Source organism: Lasiodiplodia theobromae (assembly GCF_012971845.1).
Source record: "Lasiodiplodia theobromae strain AM2As chromosome Unknown scaffold_5, whole genome shotgun sequence".
NCBI classification, from domain to species: Eukaryota; Fungi; Ascomycota; class Dothideomycetes; order Botryosphaeriales; family Botryosphaeriaceae; genus Lasiodiplodia; species Lasiodiplodia theobromae.
The window spans coordinates 671030-686869 of NW_023336541.1; the positions used below are offsets into that span (position 1 = coordinate 671030).

The 15840-nt window shown below is 56.5% G+C and overlaps 5 protein-coding genes across 5 annotated transcripts; 2 read left to right on the forward strand and 3 right to left on the reverse strand.

Annotated features, from left to right (window-relative positions):
* Positions 1-489: 489 nt before the first annotated feature.
* LTHEOB_2048 (U3 small nucleolar ribonucleoprotein imp3) lies at positions 490-1094 on the reverse strand (the record flags this gene model as incomplete). Its single annotated transcript, XM_035510817.1, has 2 exons — positions 490-990; positions 1050-1094. The coding sequence occupies 2 exons, from the start codon at positions 1092-1094 to the stop codon at positions 490-492; spliced, it is 546 nt and encodes a 181-aa protein (XP_035364988.1).
* A 1579-nt stretch (positions 1095-2673) lies between these two features.
* LTHEOB_2049 (ADP-ribosylation factor family protein) lies at positions 2674-3736 on the reverse strand (the record flags this gene model as incomplete). The annotated part of the gene is made up of 6 exons (XM_035510818.1): positions 2674-2947; positions 2999-3070; positions 3191-3253; positions 3342-3361; positions 3447-3519; positions 3687-3736. The coding sequence occupies 6 exons, from the start codon at positions 3734-3736 to the stop codon at positions 2674-2676; spliced, it is 552 nt and encodes a 183-aa protein (XP_035364989.1).
* Positions 3737-4359: 623 nt separating this feature from the next.
* Positions 4360-8206, forward strand: LTHEOB_2050 (DNA-directed RNA polymerase i subunit Rpa2; the record flags this gene model as incomplete). Its single annotated transcript, XM_035510820.1, has 4 exons — positions 4360-4839; positions 4896-5840; positions 6269-6675; positions 6733-8206. 4 exons carry the CDS (start codon positions 4360-4362, stop codon positions 8204-8206), a joined length of 3306 nt encoding a protein of 1101 aa, XP_035364990.1.
* A 1250-nt stretch (positions 8207-9456) lies between these two features.
* LTHEOB_2051 (Laminin subunit beta-4-like) lies at positions 9457-9807 on the forward strand (the record flags this gene model as incomplete). The annotated part of the gene is made up of 1 exon (XM_035510821.1): positions 9457-9807. The coding sequence occupies one exon, from the start codon at positions 9457-9459 to the stop codon at positions 9805-9807; it is 351 nt and encodes a 116-aa protein (XP_035364991.1).
* Positions 9808-12067: 2260 nt separating this feature from the next.
* LTHEOB_2052 (uncharacterized protein) lies at positions 12068-13945 on the reverse strand (the record flags this gene model as incomplete). Its single annotated transcript, XM_035510822.1, has 1 exon — positions 12068-13945. The coding sequence occupies one exon, from the start codon at positions 13943-13945 to the stop codon at positions 12068-12070; it is 1878 nt and encodes a 625-aa protein (XP_035364992.1).
* Positions 13946-15840: the final 1895 nt, after the last annotated feature.

A 15840-nucleotide genomic window follows, 5' to 3' on the forward strand; every position in this document is an offset into this window, starting at 1 on the left:
TGAGCATTGCGTGAAGCAGCCATGATCGTATTCCGTATCCGGTTAAACGATCAGCCCTAACGTGAAACAGACACCTCATGTTCCCTCGGGTCGGACGGTTACCAAGCATTCAGGGTTGCTTGATCGACGACAAGGGACGGCGCTTGATGACCAGAGGAACTTGAGAGGATTATTGATTGGTCCTGGACACCCGGGCATGGAGTTTTTCATCGCCCGTCATTCTCTCTGGCCTTATAATCATGCCGCGGATCAGTTTGACATTTTGCTGGTGCGCTGTTCATCGCAAGACGAAGGAAACGTAGTCTTTGGACGCGTGTATTGAAGAAACGGCCGGAAAGATCCTTGAAAAAATAGTGATGTAGTGGCATCTGCGCCTCGCTGAATCGATTTCGCATATATCCCTAGTATTCCATGCCTCTTGTGCTCTCCCAAATGACTCCATGATTGCGCCCGACGCCTCGAAATGCATTTTGAGTTCCGCCGACCAGACTATGCCATATCCAGGTCGAAGTCGTCCAATTGGTCGCGGTACTTGAGGATGTTGCGCTTGATCTTGGATGAGTCGACCCAGGTCACAAAATCTTCCATGTTGCGCGAAACCAGGAATGCGGGATCTGTGATGACTTCGGGACCGACGCGGACGTGCCCCTGCTCGATGAACTTGATGGCGGCCTGGACCGTGTCGGCCATGTGCAGGCGGGTCATGACGACGCCCAGACGGCGGCGAGCGAAGGCGGACACGGTGACCTTGTTCTCCACGTCGCTGAGCTTGCGCGAGCCGGTGCCGGTGCCGAGGATGCCCAGATCCTCGAGCTTCTCCAGCAACAACTTCTCGTGCTTCAGGCGCACGGGGTCGGCGGGGTCGAGATCTGAGAGGCGGTGGGCGAGCTGCCGCAGGCTTCCGCACAGGCGGTTGTATTTGGTGTAGTCCTCAGGCTTCTGGATGGCGTAGCGGCGGATTACGGCGGCATCGCGATGCTGGTTGTCGGACTTGTAATCGACGAAGTTTACTTTGCGGAGCAATTTCTGCTCATGATGCTTGAGCTTACGCGGCCTGATGCGCGGATTAGTGGCGAGCGGGGGGTTTCGCGCATCGAAGGACTTACATGATGGTGGTGGGCGCAGCAGCACGGTGGGTATGGGGTTGCAGCGAGGTTCTCGAGACAGGCGCAAAAGTTCTGGCGGAGCTTATCGATAAGCCCGACTACCAAAAAAGGCATCCTAACCGCAACAATAAGACAGCGACCAACGCCGTGCCCGAGCACAGTACAAAGCAATGGCTTCTTCCGCAAAAAGCAGTCTTCAGAATCCTACGTGTGCATCCATGTCTCAGTGTACATCCAAAGTAAGTGCCTCGACCGTGGGAGTGGAATCGTCAGGCTAAGATTCAGCAGCCGTCTCGCGCCGCCCGCTCGGAATCGACCAGGCTATCTCGACGATAGGGGCCTATTCGCCGACGACCATGCGAGATGCGCCCATGTTTCCGGAATCTGGGGAATGGCAATCGCACGCGGCTCCAGAGATCTCATCGGAGAAGCACGACATGTTTCATCAGCGGTTTCCTCCCTGTCCTGCCGAACGACGTCAGTCAGCGAGGCCGAGGCTTAGGTCAACCAGAGTTTGCTCCAGCAAACGCCGCTCATTCGTCCGGGGAAGCCCATCGTCTGCTCCCGTACGGGCGCCCCGGTCGCAAGACACACTCGCACCGCACTCCGTACCACGGCGCTCTTCGCTCCTCTGACTGGGCACATGGCCGGCCTCGTCAGCCAGCCTCGCGCGGCACGCCCGGCTGGAGGTGGAAGAAGAAAAGGGAGGGAGGGAGAGCGTGAGCAGCTACAGCGAGAGCGTGACTCTCGAGCTGCTCAGGTGTTTCAGCCGCCTTGACGTGTCTGTGTCAGCGCAAGCAGCTGTCTTGTTCCTTTGGCGAGAAGTTGGCTGCTGGGCACGCCGCGAGCTCGTGGCCACTGACGGCGACACTAAGCCGCTTTGGGGTGATGCGCTGGCATTGCATGAGGCCCTGGAGTTCTGGGCTGAAATATGTTCAATTCGTCGCGCACTGCTGCTAGCTTAGCCCACGCGATATTTTTTTGCTTCTCGCGAACAATTGTCGCGCTGCCAATTGCCCGCTCGACGCGCGCCTCCGAGAGCGCTGCCTTCTGGAAGCACAATGTCTCTGGCATTCCGCGACTATGGAGATCCTCGAGCTTGGAAACCGCCCCCTCTCCCATGACCGGCGCGCCACAGCGCCGCCTCCCTTTGGTTGCTTGAGCTGCCCTCTTTCGCAAAGCTATTTCAAGAAACTATGTGGAAGACATACACGAATATACCGGCCACGCCTCCAGTTCTCTCTCTCTCGTCCCGTCGCCAGCTCCGCTCCCAAAAAATAGATCGGCCGTCCACGAGGTCGCCCTCGCGGCGCGCGCCGGAGAAGAGGAAAAAGGTAAATAAGCGGGCGAGGAAGAATGCAGATGTTACGCTGCTTCGCAAGGAAGGGGAAAAAAGAAGAAAAGAAAAGAAAAATGGGGCGGCCATTGCTAGCCTTTGCTTTCGTCTTTCCATCATGTCGTGTCTCGTTAACGCATATCGTATAAAGCTGACTGCCGTATTGATGGTAGCATAGGCATGAGGAGAATCGTCGTCATCGTCGTCAGGACAGCATGTCGCACCGGGGTTTTATTTGCTCGACCGCGCAATCAGCCACTGCAGAACAGCGTCCAGATTGGTCTCCTCTTTTGCGCTGATGCCGTAGCAGCTCACCTCCCGGTGCGACACGGAGCGCAGGTTCAGCGCCTCGATCAGCTCATCGACCGAGACCTTGTCCGGAAGGTCGGACTTGTTGCCAAGCACGAGCAGCGGAATGCCCTCCAAGGCCGGCTTTTCCAGCAGCAACTGGAGCTCCTCGCGGGCGACGGGAAGCGCGTCCTTGTCGGCCGAGTCCACGATGAATCTGCAGCCGATAAGCAAAGCGCGCGCAAAATGCGACCGACGAAGAGCCTACACGATGGCGTTCACGCCGCGGCAGTACCGCTCCCACATCGACCGAAACCTGGGCTGACCACCAAGATCCCAACTGAGGACGGCATTAACAATCAGCAAATAGTGCCCCTTGGTGCTATCTCACTGCCGCCCACCCGGATGCTTTTGGGGTTTGGCACATGACGATCTAAGGGAGGACCCCTGCGATACATACCACTTCAGGGTCACATGGCCCTTCTGGACTCGCTTCATGTTGAACCCCACGGTGGGAATCGAGCTGGACACACAACTGGTCAGTGCAAAATTCGCGCAGCGTGCGGCGCAGATGGAGCTTCCTCGTGCGCGATGGAAAAGGCAGGACGCACTCGATGGTAAACTCGCCGCCCTGGTTACGTCAGTGTCGAGCAGCCAGCAGGCCCAGCAGTCCAGCGCGACGTTGCACGGCCGGTCCCGGAAGGGTAGATACTCACCGCCAGAACTCGCAACAACGACGTCTTGCCGGCGTTTTGCAAGCCGATCATGGTGATGTCCATCTCGGTCGCCCTGCGGCGGGGTCAGCAGGGTGTGCCAGGCGGCGGCAGGCGGGCGCGCTGCGGGCGTGGCGCGGCTGAGGAGGGGGCCCAGGGCCAACACCGCGCGATGCAGGCCGCGATGGTTGATGACGGCGGGCCGCTGCGAGGATTCCGGGGCGGGAAGGCGCGCGCACTCACCAGAACAGGCGCAACAGCCAATCGTAGATGCGCCTGAAGAAGCCGGCCATGGTTTGCAAGTCGTCGTGGGTTGGGTTGGGCGAGGGCGCTATGGATGGGTAGTGAATAGCTGCGGAAGGGCCCGAGGCGCGTGAAGAGCTCAGTCTAGGGTTCCTGGGATGCGGGGCCTTGTCTGCCTTGCGGCCGCGGCGGTTAAGCTAGGTAGAAATCAACGCGAGTAGGATCTTTGCACCGCACACGCAGTCGAGTGGTGAGGAGCTTCGCAGCGATGGCTGCCGGGCGGGAGATGGAGGATACAAGGGCAAAAACCACGGCGCCGCATGTGCACGAGAGAGGTGGTGCAGCGCCTGGGAGTCTTCTTGCGGGAAGCCGATCTGCTAGGCCGCTTCGGGCGGGCGGTAGCGCGGCGAGTCCAATCCCTGCCGACGCCCGTCGGGCAGAGGTGCAGCGCGCCAGCCCGGTCCGAGCGCTCGCTCTACGACATTTTTTCTGAGCACTCCCAATACTATCTCTCCCGCCCAAGCCTCGCGGCAACCTTGCTTTTGTGCTGCCCCCGCAGAGTGTGATGCGAGTCCGCGCCCTGCAGTAGCCTCGACACTGCCCGCCCAAATTTTCTGCGGGGACACGGAGCAATCAATCAGCGCTCAGCACCGTTTGCCTCGCCAGCCAAACCATGGCGCCCTCGCACTCCAGCAGACGGGCGAAGACCGACACCGCCTGGGACAACGAGTACGACACGGTGCGCCGTCACAATCTCTTCCAGAACCCCCCAACCGACCACACCGCCTTCCCGACCCTCGCCGCAGCCATCGAGCCGCACACCCACTCTTTCAATGCCATTTTTGCGAAGAACGGCCTGCTGGAGAATGGTCTCAAAGACATTGGCATCAAGACTTTCCTCGATGGCGACAGCACCACCGTCGGTCCCCGCAATCGTCTCAGCGTGCGCGTTCGCGACATTTACCTCGAGAAAGCCGTCCTCCCCACAAGCAACAAGATTGCTTTGAACGACCGGAGAATCCTGCCCTCGGAGTGCCGTGAGAGGCATGCCACATACAGAGGAAAGATGCGCGCGCGATTGGAGTGGCGCATCAACTCCGGCGAATGGCAATCTTCAGTCCGCGAGCTTGGGCAGGTGCCCATCATGCTCAGGGTGAGTTGCGAGAGAATACCGATTACCACCAACTCGTCTAGCTGACGCATGCGCAGACAAACAAATGTCACCTCGAGGGCCTGACTCCTTCTGAGCTCGTCTGCGCGAAGGAGGAGACTGAAGAGTTGGGAGGATATTTCATCGTAAACGGCAACGAGAAGCTCATCCGTATGCTCATCGTCGGCAGGAGGAACTTCCCCATGGCCATCATTCGTCCCTCCTTCAAGAACCGCGGCCAGTCGTACACAAAGTTCGGTATCCAACTTCGCTCCGTCCGCCCCGATCAAACTTCGCAAACCAACGTCCTCCACTACCTCAGCGACGGAAACGTCACTTTCCGTTTCTCGTGGCGTAAGAATGAGTACCTCATCCCGGTCACCATGATCCTGAAGGCGCTTGTCGACACCAACGACCGCGAAATTTTCGAGGGACTTGTCGGCGCTGCTGGCTCCAAGGGCCTGGCAGACAAGCAGTTCGTCACTGACCGCGTTGAACTGCTTCTCCGGACATACAAGGCGTACGGCATCCACAGCAAGGCCAAGACTCGAGCATACCTTGGCAGCAAGTTCAGGGTTGTTTTGGGGGTTCCAGATGATACGAGCGACGAAGACGCGGGTACCGAGTTCTTGCGGAGAATCGTCCTGCCCCATCTGGGATCGTTCGATGTAACGGAGAACGATGACAGGAGCAAGTTCAAGCTCTTGCTCTTCATGATCAGGAAGCTCTACGCACTTGTCGAAGGAGAATGCGCAGTTGACGACCCTGATGCTGTCTCAAACCAGGAGATTCTTCTCGGAGGCTTTCTTTACGGCATGATCATCAAGGAGAAGATTGAGGACTGGCTGATGTCGATCCGCGTAGTTGCGTCGGAATGGTGCAGGAACACCCGGCTAACGTTCACTGACCCGGAGTTCGAGAAGGACTTCCTGCCAAAGATTGTAAGGAGAACCAACGAAAATATCGGCAACGCTATGGAGTATTTCCTCTCAACTGGCAACTTGGTCAGCTCCAGTGGTCTAGATCTGCAGCAGACTTCAGGCTACACCGTTGTCGCCGAAAAAATCAACTTTTTCAGATAAGTCTCACCCACCCCCGCAGACCTCAACACCACCTTCTGACACACTTTGAACATTCCTCAGCCATTTCCATATGGTCCACAGAGGCGCCTTTTTCGCAGAACTACGCACTACGACTACAAGGAAATTGAGAGCAGAGTCATGGGGGTTTTTATGCCCTGTTCACACGCCAGGTAGGCAGTCTTTCTCCTCACCATCTGGTTCGATCTACTAAACGGACCCTAGATGGGTCCCCATGCGGCCTCCTCAACCACTTAGCACGCGTATGCAAGATCAGTACGTCACAACTGGATGTGACAAGCATCCCTAGCCTTGTTGCTCAACTTGGAGTTTCAAACGTTCCATCGGCACAGCTCGAGGACAGCGTGGTGGTCCAGCTCGATGGCCGGGTTCTCGGTTACTGCTCGCCCAAGCAGGCCAAGGTCATCCACGACACGCTTCGTTACTGGAAGGTCGAGGGCACTCACAACGTCCCCAAGGAGCTTGAGTTGGGTTACATCCCGAACACAAACGGTGGCCAGTATCCCGGTATCTACATGTTCAGTCAGCCCGCTAGGATGTACAGACCTGTCAAGTATCTTCCTCTGGATAGCCTCGACTACGTCGGTCCCTTCGAGCAGCCCTACATGTCCATCGCCTGCACCGAGCCCGAAATTGTCTCAGGTGACTCTACGCACGTTGAATTCGACCCTACAAATATCTTGAGTGTGCTGGCGGCGCAAACCCCGTACTCCGACTACAATCAGTCCCCTCGTAACATGTAAGCGCTCCTCGTCCCCCCGTGTGTCTGCCCGGCTGATTGCTAACCTCCCGGAAGGTACCAATGTCAAATGGCGAAGCAAACGATGGGTACAGCCGGTTCGGCGATTGCATATCGAACCGACAACAAATCCTACCGGCTGCAAACCGGTCAGACGCCAATTGCCCGTCCGCCTCTGTACAACGAATACGGTTTCGATAATTTCCCCAACGGCATGAATGGTGTCGTTGCCGTCATCAGTTACGTGGGCTATGACATGGACGACGGTTTCATCATGAACAAGTCCTCGCACGAAAGAGGATATGGCCACGGTACAGTCTACAAGACGAAGAAGATTGAACTCAACGAAAGCTCCAGGACGAAAGGAACCAAGAAAGTGTCAAAACTCTTCGGGTTTGCCCCTGACGGTCTCATCAAGGCAGAGTGGCGTCTCAAGCTCGACGACGACGGCTTGCCGCACATTGGTACCCTGCTGCAAAAGGGCGATGTCCTCTGCGCATACCATCACGTGACTTACGATGCCGCAAGAGGAGAGTACATCAACAAGGACGGCCAAACTCACTTCGAAAAGTACAAGGATGATGAGACCGGCTTCGTCGAGCAGGTCCGTCTCATTGGATCGGAGACTGGAAATGAGCCGCTCCAGGCCATCAGCTTGACGATCCGCATAAGCAGAAGTCCGGTGATTGGTGACAAGTTCTCCTCACGTCACGGACAGAAGGGTGTCATGTCTCAGAAGTGGCCGGGCATCGACATGCCATTTACGGAATCGGGAATACAGCCTGACACGATCATCAACCCTCACGCTTTCCCTTCCCGTATGACCATCGGCATGTTTGTGGAGTCGCTGGCCGGTAAGGCCGGTGCGCTGCACGGTCTCGCGCAGGACAGTACGCCCTTCCGTTTCGATGAGCGCAACACTGCAGTGGACTACTTTGGCGAGCAGCTCGCAAAGGCGGGCTACAACTACTACGGAAACGAACCCATGTACTCGGGCATCACTGGCGAGGAGCTCCACGCCGACATCTACATCGGCGTCGTCTACTACCAGCGTCTGCGTCACATGGTCAACGACAAGTACCAGGTTCGTACCACCGGTCCCAACAACGCGCTCACCGGCCAGCCCATCAAGGGTCGTAAGAAGGGTGGTGGTATCCGTATCGGAGAGATGGAGCGTGACGCCCTGCTCGCCCACGGAACCGCCCACTTGCTCCAGGACCGTCTTATGAATTGCTCGGATTATACTCGCGCTTGGGTCTGTCGCGAGTGCGGCTCCTTCCTCAGCACCGCGCCGACGGTGAACGGCTACGGCCGCGGCAAGCGTGGTGGCAACATCACCAGGTGCAGGCGCTGCGCCAAGCCGGCCGAGGGGTGGGAACCGAAGAGTGAGGTCTGGGAGGATGGCCAGGGCATGAGGTTTACCGGTGGCGAAAACGTCTCGGTCGTCGCTATTCCTGGAGTGCTGCGTTACCTGGACGTGGAGCTTGCGTCGATGGGCGTGAAGATGAAGTTCAACATTGGTGAGGCTTAGTCTCTCACACTGTTGGAGGTTCTGGGTTGTGTTTGATTTGTCTTTTTGGAGTTGAGGCCTGGGAATTTCGTCCAAAGAGTGGAACCAAAAAAGTTCGATTTCACGATCAAAAGAAGGTGATGGGCTACGAGGGGGTGGTATTATATAGTTTTTCGATGATGCAAAGAAGCTGCATTTCTGGGCGTTTGGTGTTTCTCTTCCGAGTGTGGAAAGAATTTCAAATACACTGAGTTTCCTGTTCCATTCCCGGCCTTGCTTGTCTTGTGGTAGTGTGTGGCGCTTTCCTGCGTTATATTGCGTTGTAGGTTTGTGTTGGTGAGAGTGGTCATTTTTTGTTTGTAGAGACTTCATCACGCCTGCCATGGCAAGGGTATCGAAGAATCTGTGGTAGGTCCATTGATCCTTTAAGACTCAAGATATAACAACATGATCCGATAAGATTTATATCGGCAATTGCCTTTACGAAAGATTAGCAGTAAGTGGGCGGCAGCAACAAATTTCCCTATGGTATGCCAAAACCACGGAAGGAGGTCTGCTCAAAGGGGACGTGAGACTGAATTGCCCGTTCTAATGAAGGTGGTTAAAAAGCAGACTTAAATTTCAATATTTCAGGAGACAAACATCGGCATGCTTTCTAAGTAAATATCAATAAATAGTTGCCAATAAATCAGCCTGGTCTCGATGGAGGATGAGTCTATTTACCTCTTAATTATTTTCGGCACACCCAATTAATACTGCAGAACGACAAGGGGACAGCATACTCGAGCCTCACATTTAAATATCGCCAAAATGTATTCTGACTTCAAATGTATTGTCGGCTAGTACAGTGTTGTCGACCGCATCGACCCTCAACACCTTCGCAGCCGTTGTAACAACTCCACGACAAGGCGACTGTGCCAACGAAGCCTTTCGATGACTTAAAATCATCCGAGGAAAGAAAAACATATATTCCTTATTTTTTGCCCTCTATCTAATCCTTTGCTTCATCTCATCAACGCCGCCACCGTAGGAACACCCAGCGAAATTTATGGCGTGCATTTTACTACCGCCACAACCTCGACGGCTTGCCTACGGTGACGACGTCCTGGAAACCCACCGGGTAGCCATAATAGGCGCCCTACCACTGTTCGGAGCAAGGGACAATCTGGAGGCGTGGATCCGGATTCACGGGGGACAGACGCTGCCGCAAGTCGACGAAACAACAACCCATCTCATCAAAAGGGAACTTGACCGCTGACCGAGCAAAAACTATGGCTGAAAAGGAAGTGGATAAGTCGAGGAGGCTAGGAAACATTATTTCTATAAGCTCCGAGGTAGTCTACCTCAAGGACATCGCATCGGCGTTCACCCAGGACGACTCCGAAGACGAGGAACCGGAACGACCCGAGACTCCGGAGAACCAGACTCCGGCCAACCTCGACGAGCCTCAATGGCAAACTAAAGTGCGAAGGTTGGCGCTGCAACACGTATCTAACGCCACCCATGCCGCTGAAGTCACGAGAGACGCCTTCCAGAGGCTTAATGCCAAGCACAAGCGATCGAGGGATTCAGCGCCCGAAATCGCAACGCTAGAGTCGTGGCAAAGGCAAATAGAAGGTTAGGATGGAGGAAGATGTGGGAATATGTTTAGGAGTCAACTGGTAGGAGTTCGGATGGAGGAAACTGGAGTGTGGCGCGGACAGGTGGTGAGTGCGGCATTACGGGGAGGGGGAGTGACCGGGAGAATATGCTATTACGTAGAGGCAATTACTCGGCGGAGGGATTCGAGGCTGTATGACGTATATAAATTGACAGGTCAGCTTTCCCTTTCGCCCACAGGGCACTGCCACGGTTTCGTGGCAGAATGGTAACTACTCTAGTTACCATTTAAACTGAAGAATAGGCTAACTTCACTTGTGATAGGTCGAAAAGAGAAAAGGACAAAAACAAAGAGCAGCTGCCTATCCACAATAAAAATCCCAATGAAGCCTTGGGCAAGCTTGGGGGTTTTTCCCTGCCAAGAGGGCCATAGAGCCCTCCGTCCGCCGAGCTACGGCTCGGATGGGCAGGCGCAGGTTTTTTGCCATTTTTTTTTCTAATCCGTGTGAGGTTCGAACGGGCGAAGGCGACGAGGCGGTTACGAGATTACGATTAGTATTAGGTTTGTCCTTGAGCTGGTGACCGATTCTTCTAACATCAGACATACTTCTAAAGAGAGTCGTTTAAGTGACTTAATCAGCGAGTGACTGATATCTCACTTCGGATAGGCAAGTAATTCCGAGAAGACAACCTGTATAAGGTCGGTTCGCTTACAATTGTGACAAATCGGGGTAGCTGAAGCGTTCATCCGGACGTAAATGTATAAAAGATATTAGAACAAAAGCATCCGGACGATAGCTTCAACTACCCCGATTTGTCACAATTATAAGCGAACCGACCTCTCAGAAAAGGCCCAGAGGAGAGGGAGCGCAACTAGACTACCCGTACGCCTCTATGCCCTTTCCCTGCAAGGAAATGCTTTTGACAAAGGCTGTGGCAGATCACTGGCTCCTCGGAAGGGCATGCCGGACGCGCTCGGGCCAATTCTAGTGTGCATTATCCGCATCCAATGAGACGAGCAGTCAGACCCCGCGTGTCTTCGTTTGATGATCAAAACATGTTGGTGGCGGTCACAGAGTCATGCAAACGTCATCCAATCCGGTTCCTGCGCCAAGATTTCACCATTGAAGGCGCCGACCGAGAGGGGAAAGTGGGGGAAAAACAAGAAAGAGAAGAGTGATAAGAGATTGATTGAGATCTCGCTCAGGGCGTCTAGAGTTGTTTGTTCAGCATTATTGTGGAAGTCAGCACCCAAGATGCGATGTACGCAACCGAAAAGGAACAGTCTCAAGGAAAAAGAAGAAAAGGAGAGGTGGTACAGAGACCAACACCGACCTAGAACATCTACAATCAATCCCAAACCCTAGGTGTTGTCATTGCTGCCGCCATTTCTTCTCAGGGAATAGCCACCACAGCCTCGAAGACATGAAACCTGCTCAAGAGAAAAATTAAAGACATAGAACAAGGATCCGTTGCTATCCAACGAAACGCCCAGACCCAAAGCTAGTCTACGGCGGCGTGATCGATGACGCTAACGGCGCAAACAGGATGCGGAGTGGTGAGAAGGTGGCGCTCGGTCCAGCCACGCGACCTGAGACTCAGTGAGACAGTCCGCGGGGCAAAAAAGCTAGGACTCCCGCTACGCCGAAGCATCTGGAGAGAGAGAGAGCAGGTTGGGGACGGTAAAAAATCAGATATTAGAAAATCCATCGCGAGTGGTAAATCCACGCGACGCGGTTGTGGAATTAGTGGCGAGGGGAGTTGAGCCCCTCTTGGTATCTCAAAAAAGGAAAGAAAAAGAAACGTCAATGCATGTCTGCTTCTACTTGTAGCAACATCGGGACAAGAACAAATGGTATCCAACAACCTGCCACGGAAACATTGCACCAAAAAAAAAGCATCTGAACGAGGTCTCTGAATCCGCAACACATGCAAAACGAAGAAGGCAGCAAAGAATAAGCAATGTTAAGAGTGGGATATCCGAAAAGCCAAAATCCGTCCAACGATCCATTGTAGGAAAAAGAAAATATGAGTAAATAGTAATATCCCGCTTGGCCGTACGTCTATGCAGTAAGGGTAGTTGATCCTCGCGCCTGAAATAATGGTGAAATGAAACAAAAAATCCTACATGTCCACCGGTCATTGCTCTAAGGGAGGTGAGACATTCCATGCTCATCCATCCCGTCTAAAGGTATCGCTCTCGCGCGCAAAACAAAAAAGGCGAGATACACATCATCGCCATAATAGAGATCTTCGTCTACTCTTCCTCTCTCATTTCGGGGCTTAGACCTCGCCCCAGGTAGCGGCACCGGGCGCGCCAGCGGGCCCGCTTCCGACGCTACCGCCGAGGTCCCAGTAGTTCCTGCTGCTTCCGCTGCGCTTGCTCCGGCGGGTGCTCTGGCTCGCGCAGCTGGACCCGGCGTTCCTGTTGCTCAGACGGGAGCGCTGCAGGTTCGCTCTGCTCACGGGCACGGGCACGGGCACGGGGACGGTGATGGTCGTCGTCGCGGCGGCGTTGGGTGCCGGCCGTGACGACGACGCGAGCTGCTCCGAGTGCGCCTGGGCAGACGACGTTGGCAGGTTGCGGCTAACGAGCGGGTGGTGCTGGCGGATCAAGGCCGCGCGCTCCTGACTGCCGGCGGAGCTGTCGGCGCTTTTCGGCTGAAAGGGATCCGCACTGTCTCTGCGGTTGGAGGAGCTCCCGTTGACCGGCGACGTCGGTCTGGAGGAGAATCGCTCCTTGAGGAAGTTGAACACCATCTTCACGTCGAGGTCACGTTCCCAGTACTCGCGCTCGCGCTGGGACTGGATGGACGCGGCCAGTGCAGCAGGTGCCGGCTCGGGCTCCTCTTCGATGCCCCAGAGAGAGGCCTCACTGTAGGATGGTTGGGGAGGAACGGTAGGCGCAAAGTTGATATTAGACATGGATTGGGACTGGGCGGCGTCGGGGGTAGCACTGGAGGAGGCGGTGGGGGGAACGCTCAGTCGTCGGGTAGCTGTGCTGTCGGCCGATGTCGAAAGGCCAGCGTAAGCCGGAGTTTCTTGGGTCCGAAGGTAGGTAGAGAAGGCGCCGGGGTGTTCGGAAAGCTGGTTGACCAGAACACCGAGCTCTCGTGATATCCGCTCGAGCAACCGCTGCTCCCAGGAATCGTGGGCAGACGAGTGATTTGCCGATTCAGATGCCGCCGCAGCCAGGACGTCCTTCGAATTCGGACCGAACGTCGTTGAAGTGGCCTCTGCCGGCAACGATTCACCCAGGATGACGGAAAGAAGGTTCTCGTCGATACCCATGAGGTCGCGGATGACGCGGCGGGTGAAGCGCTGCCAGAAGGACTCGCCGTCCGAGGAGTCTGCGGGGGAGGTGCCGAGCTGCGAGGCATCAGCTGCGTGCGGTTCTTCGGCTTCGGTGGCAGGCCTGCTGCTCTCTGCGATAGTGCTGCCAGCAGTCGACCTCGCGATGGTGGCGCGACTCATCCGTCTCCGTCTCCTAGTCTCTCTTTCTATCTCCTCCAACAGGGCGCGGCTCTGCTCGAGGCGCCACCGCTCAATGCGCTCCTTCTTCTCATCGTGCTCGTGCGTTTCCGTCTCTTCAAGCGCGTCTAACCTTCTCTGGACGCTGGACCTCCGTCTTGCCACCTTGGTCTTCCTGGGGCTGGCGTTATATCTCTCGAATTGCCATAGCTGCTCCTGCACCGCTGCACTGGTCGACGGGAACGTGCCGAGGCCGTCGTGTGTAGGGAACACCGTTTGGCTGCTCTCCCCGAGCTGTTGGGCACTCAGCGACGGTTCGTGGAAGGCGTGCAAGCCGTCGTCCAAGCTGTCCAGCTCCTCGGTCTCGGCGTCATCGTCAGGGTCTGTGCCCTGGCACGTCAGGTTGTCATCCTCGTCGCGCTCGTCGTAGCCCTCGGATCTCGCGGCCGTGTCGAGGGAGCCAAAGTCACTCAGCTGCGAGATGCCAACGGTGCGGGGGGTGCGCGAGGTCGAGGTAGTATGGGTGCGACCGTCAACGGAGGGCGAGAAGAGGACCCATTCCTCGGACTCGACGATGGAGTGCTTGCGGCGCGGCGATACGGGGCCCGGCTCTACGGGTTGTTGCTGCGCGGGCTGGGAGAAGGAAAGAGGGCGAGCGGGCCGCGGCCGCTGCGGCTGCTGGAAGGCCATGGGACAGCGGAGGGTAGAAAGGGCGCAGTGGTGGCGAGACAGGTGGACTGAAGCGAAAAGGGTGGTCGCGTAGTAGGAGGTTAGGTGTTGAGGGGGGATAGATGAGGACTAGGCGAAGGAATGTTGCGTGATAGTGGTACAGGCAGCGGAATCGGAGGCGGACCGGGATGTTGCACAGATGAGCAGGAGGATGAGTAAGGCTGAGGCGCCTCCGGGCCCAATGCGGATGCAGATGGGGCTGAGGTTGGCAGAGGACGAACGAGAGCTGAAACGATCTCGAGAGGATGGTGAGAGCAGGGCGTATCTGGTGACCTCTACGTGGGAGCTTGCCTGCAGCACAGCTCGGCGCTAGCAACACTAGGTCCGGCGGGATGAAGTGTCGATCTTGGTGGGACAAAGGACGGGCGCGCGCGCGGGGCGCAGGAGAGCAGACGTGCGGTCGCGTTTCGTCGCAAGTTGGAAGGGCTCAGGTTCAGGGTCTCTGGGATGGTTGAGAAGGAAGGCAGGCGGCGGCGGGAAGGTCAGCGTGATATGCAGCTAGCTGGACGTGTCGCTGGCCTCCCTAGCAGATAATGATGACGATAAGGCCGAGCTGCGCCCAAATGGCTGGCCCGGACGTGCGCAATCCTCGACGGCCCGATCAACCATCTCTCCGACGTCGCCGTCGGCATATGTATGACTCTCACCCCCAGAGTACGTACCTCAGCGCGAGCGTTCCGCCCGCCTGCTTGTCGCCGGCGCCCCAAGCAACACCAGCGCAGTCCGTCGCCGCCAGCTCCCACAACGGGCGCGCGCTGCAGCTGCTACTGTACCGCTCCCGCCCTATCGCACCTCTACCCCGCATTTCCAGCGCGCATCCCGCCATCTCCAGGGGCTTTCCAGACTTCGCAACCTCCCTTACATAGAACAGCGCCCCACTGCCGCGTCGCACGAAAATGACACGGGTGCCGTGGTGTGAGCGGGCGAATCTCTCACGACCACATAGCACGCGAGGGAAAAGGGAAGCAGGAGGGCACGCGCGCCCGCGGCCTGAACCCCGGAGGCCATTGCGCTCGACTCGTGCTAATAGGGCTGATGGCATCAGGACCTCAGGGTCCGCCCAAGGGGGTTGGAGCCTGCCAGCGCAGCGTTTTGAGACAGTTTCGCCCAGACAGTGTCGCGTGCGCCGCTCCTCCTTGCCTTCGTTTCGCCGCGGAGCTTCGCAGTCGTCGGCACGGAGCAGCGCGAGCTAAGCATCGGCCGCCGAAAGCGGACAGGCTGCCTTATTGCCGCGCTGCTCAACGCCCGCCATCACCGCCCTCGCCGCCAGCAGGTGGAGCTCGGTGGCCTCGTGGACGCAAAAATCCAGTGGCGCCGAAAAATACTGATTTCTCAATAAGTCCGGCTCGCAAATCCGCCAGCATTGCCATCCCGCCTCTATCAATTACCTAATTCGGCGGCACGTCTTTCCCGTCATCGATTACTCGCCGAACCTGGCCCCCTGCCTTCGAAGGTTTCTCGGAGACATGCCGGGCTTCTGCATCTTGCTCACGCAATCTGCTACCCGGGAAGATGCAATGCAGCCTGCGCCGGGCTGACTCATGCCCATGCACGCCAGATGTTTGCGTCTTCTAGAATCCGGGGCGTTGGAAATCAGAGACAATAAGCACATGTCAGGTCGCTTCCGACTCATCCCCCTACTATCTTTAGACTGGCCTTATCTGCCCATTGATAGCTTCCCGAGATGCCACTCTCATACCCGGCCTCGGAATTTAACGGGAACCGTCATCTCGCAGCGAATGCGTCCAATGCGGAAAGAACAGACGTTTATCTCCCGTCGACACCAGTCATGCTCAATCTCAAAACCTGCAAAGGTAAAGAAGAATCTGACATCATCCGATTTCCCACGCGCTGTG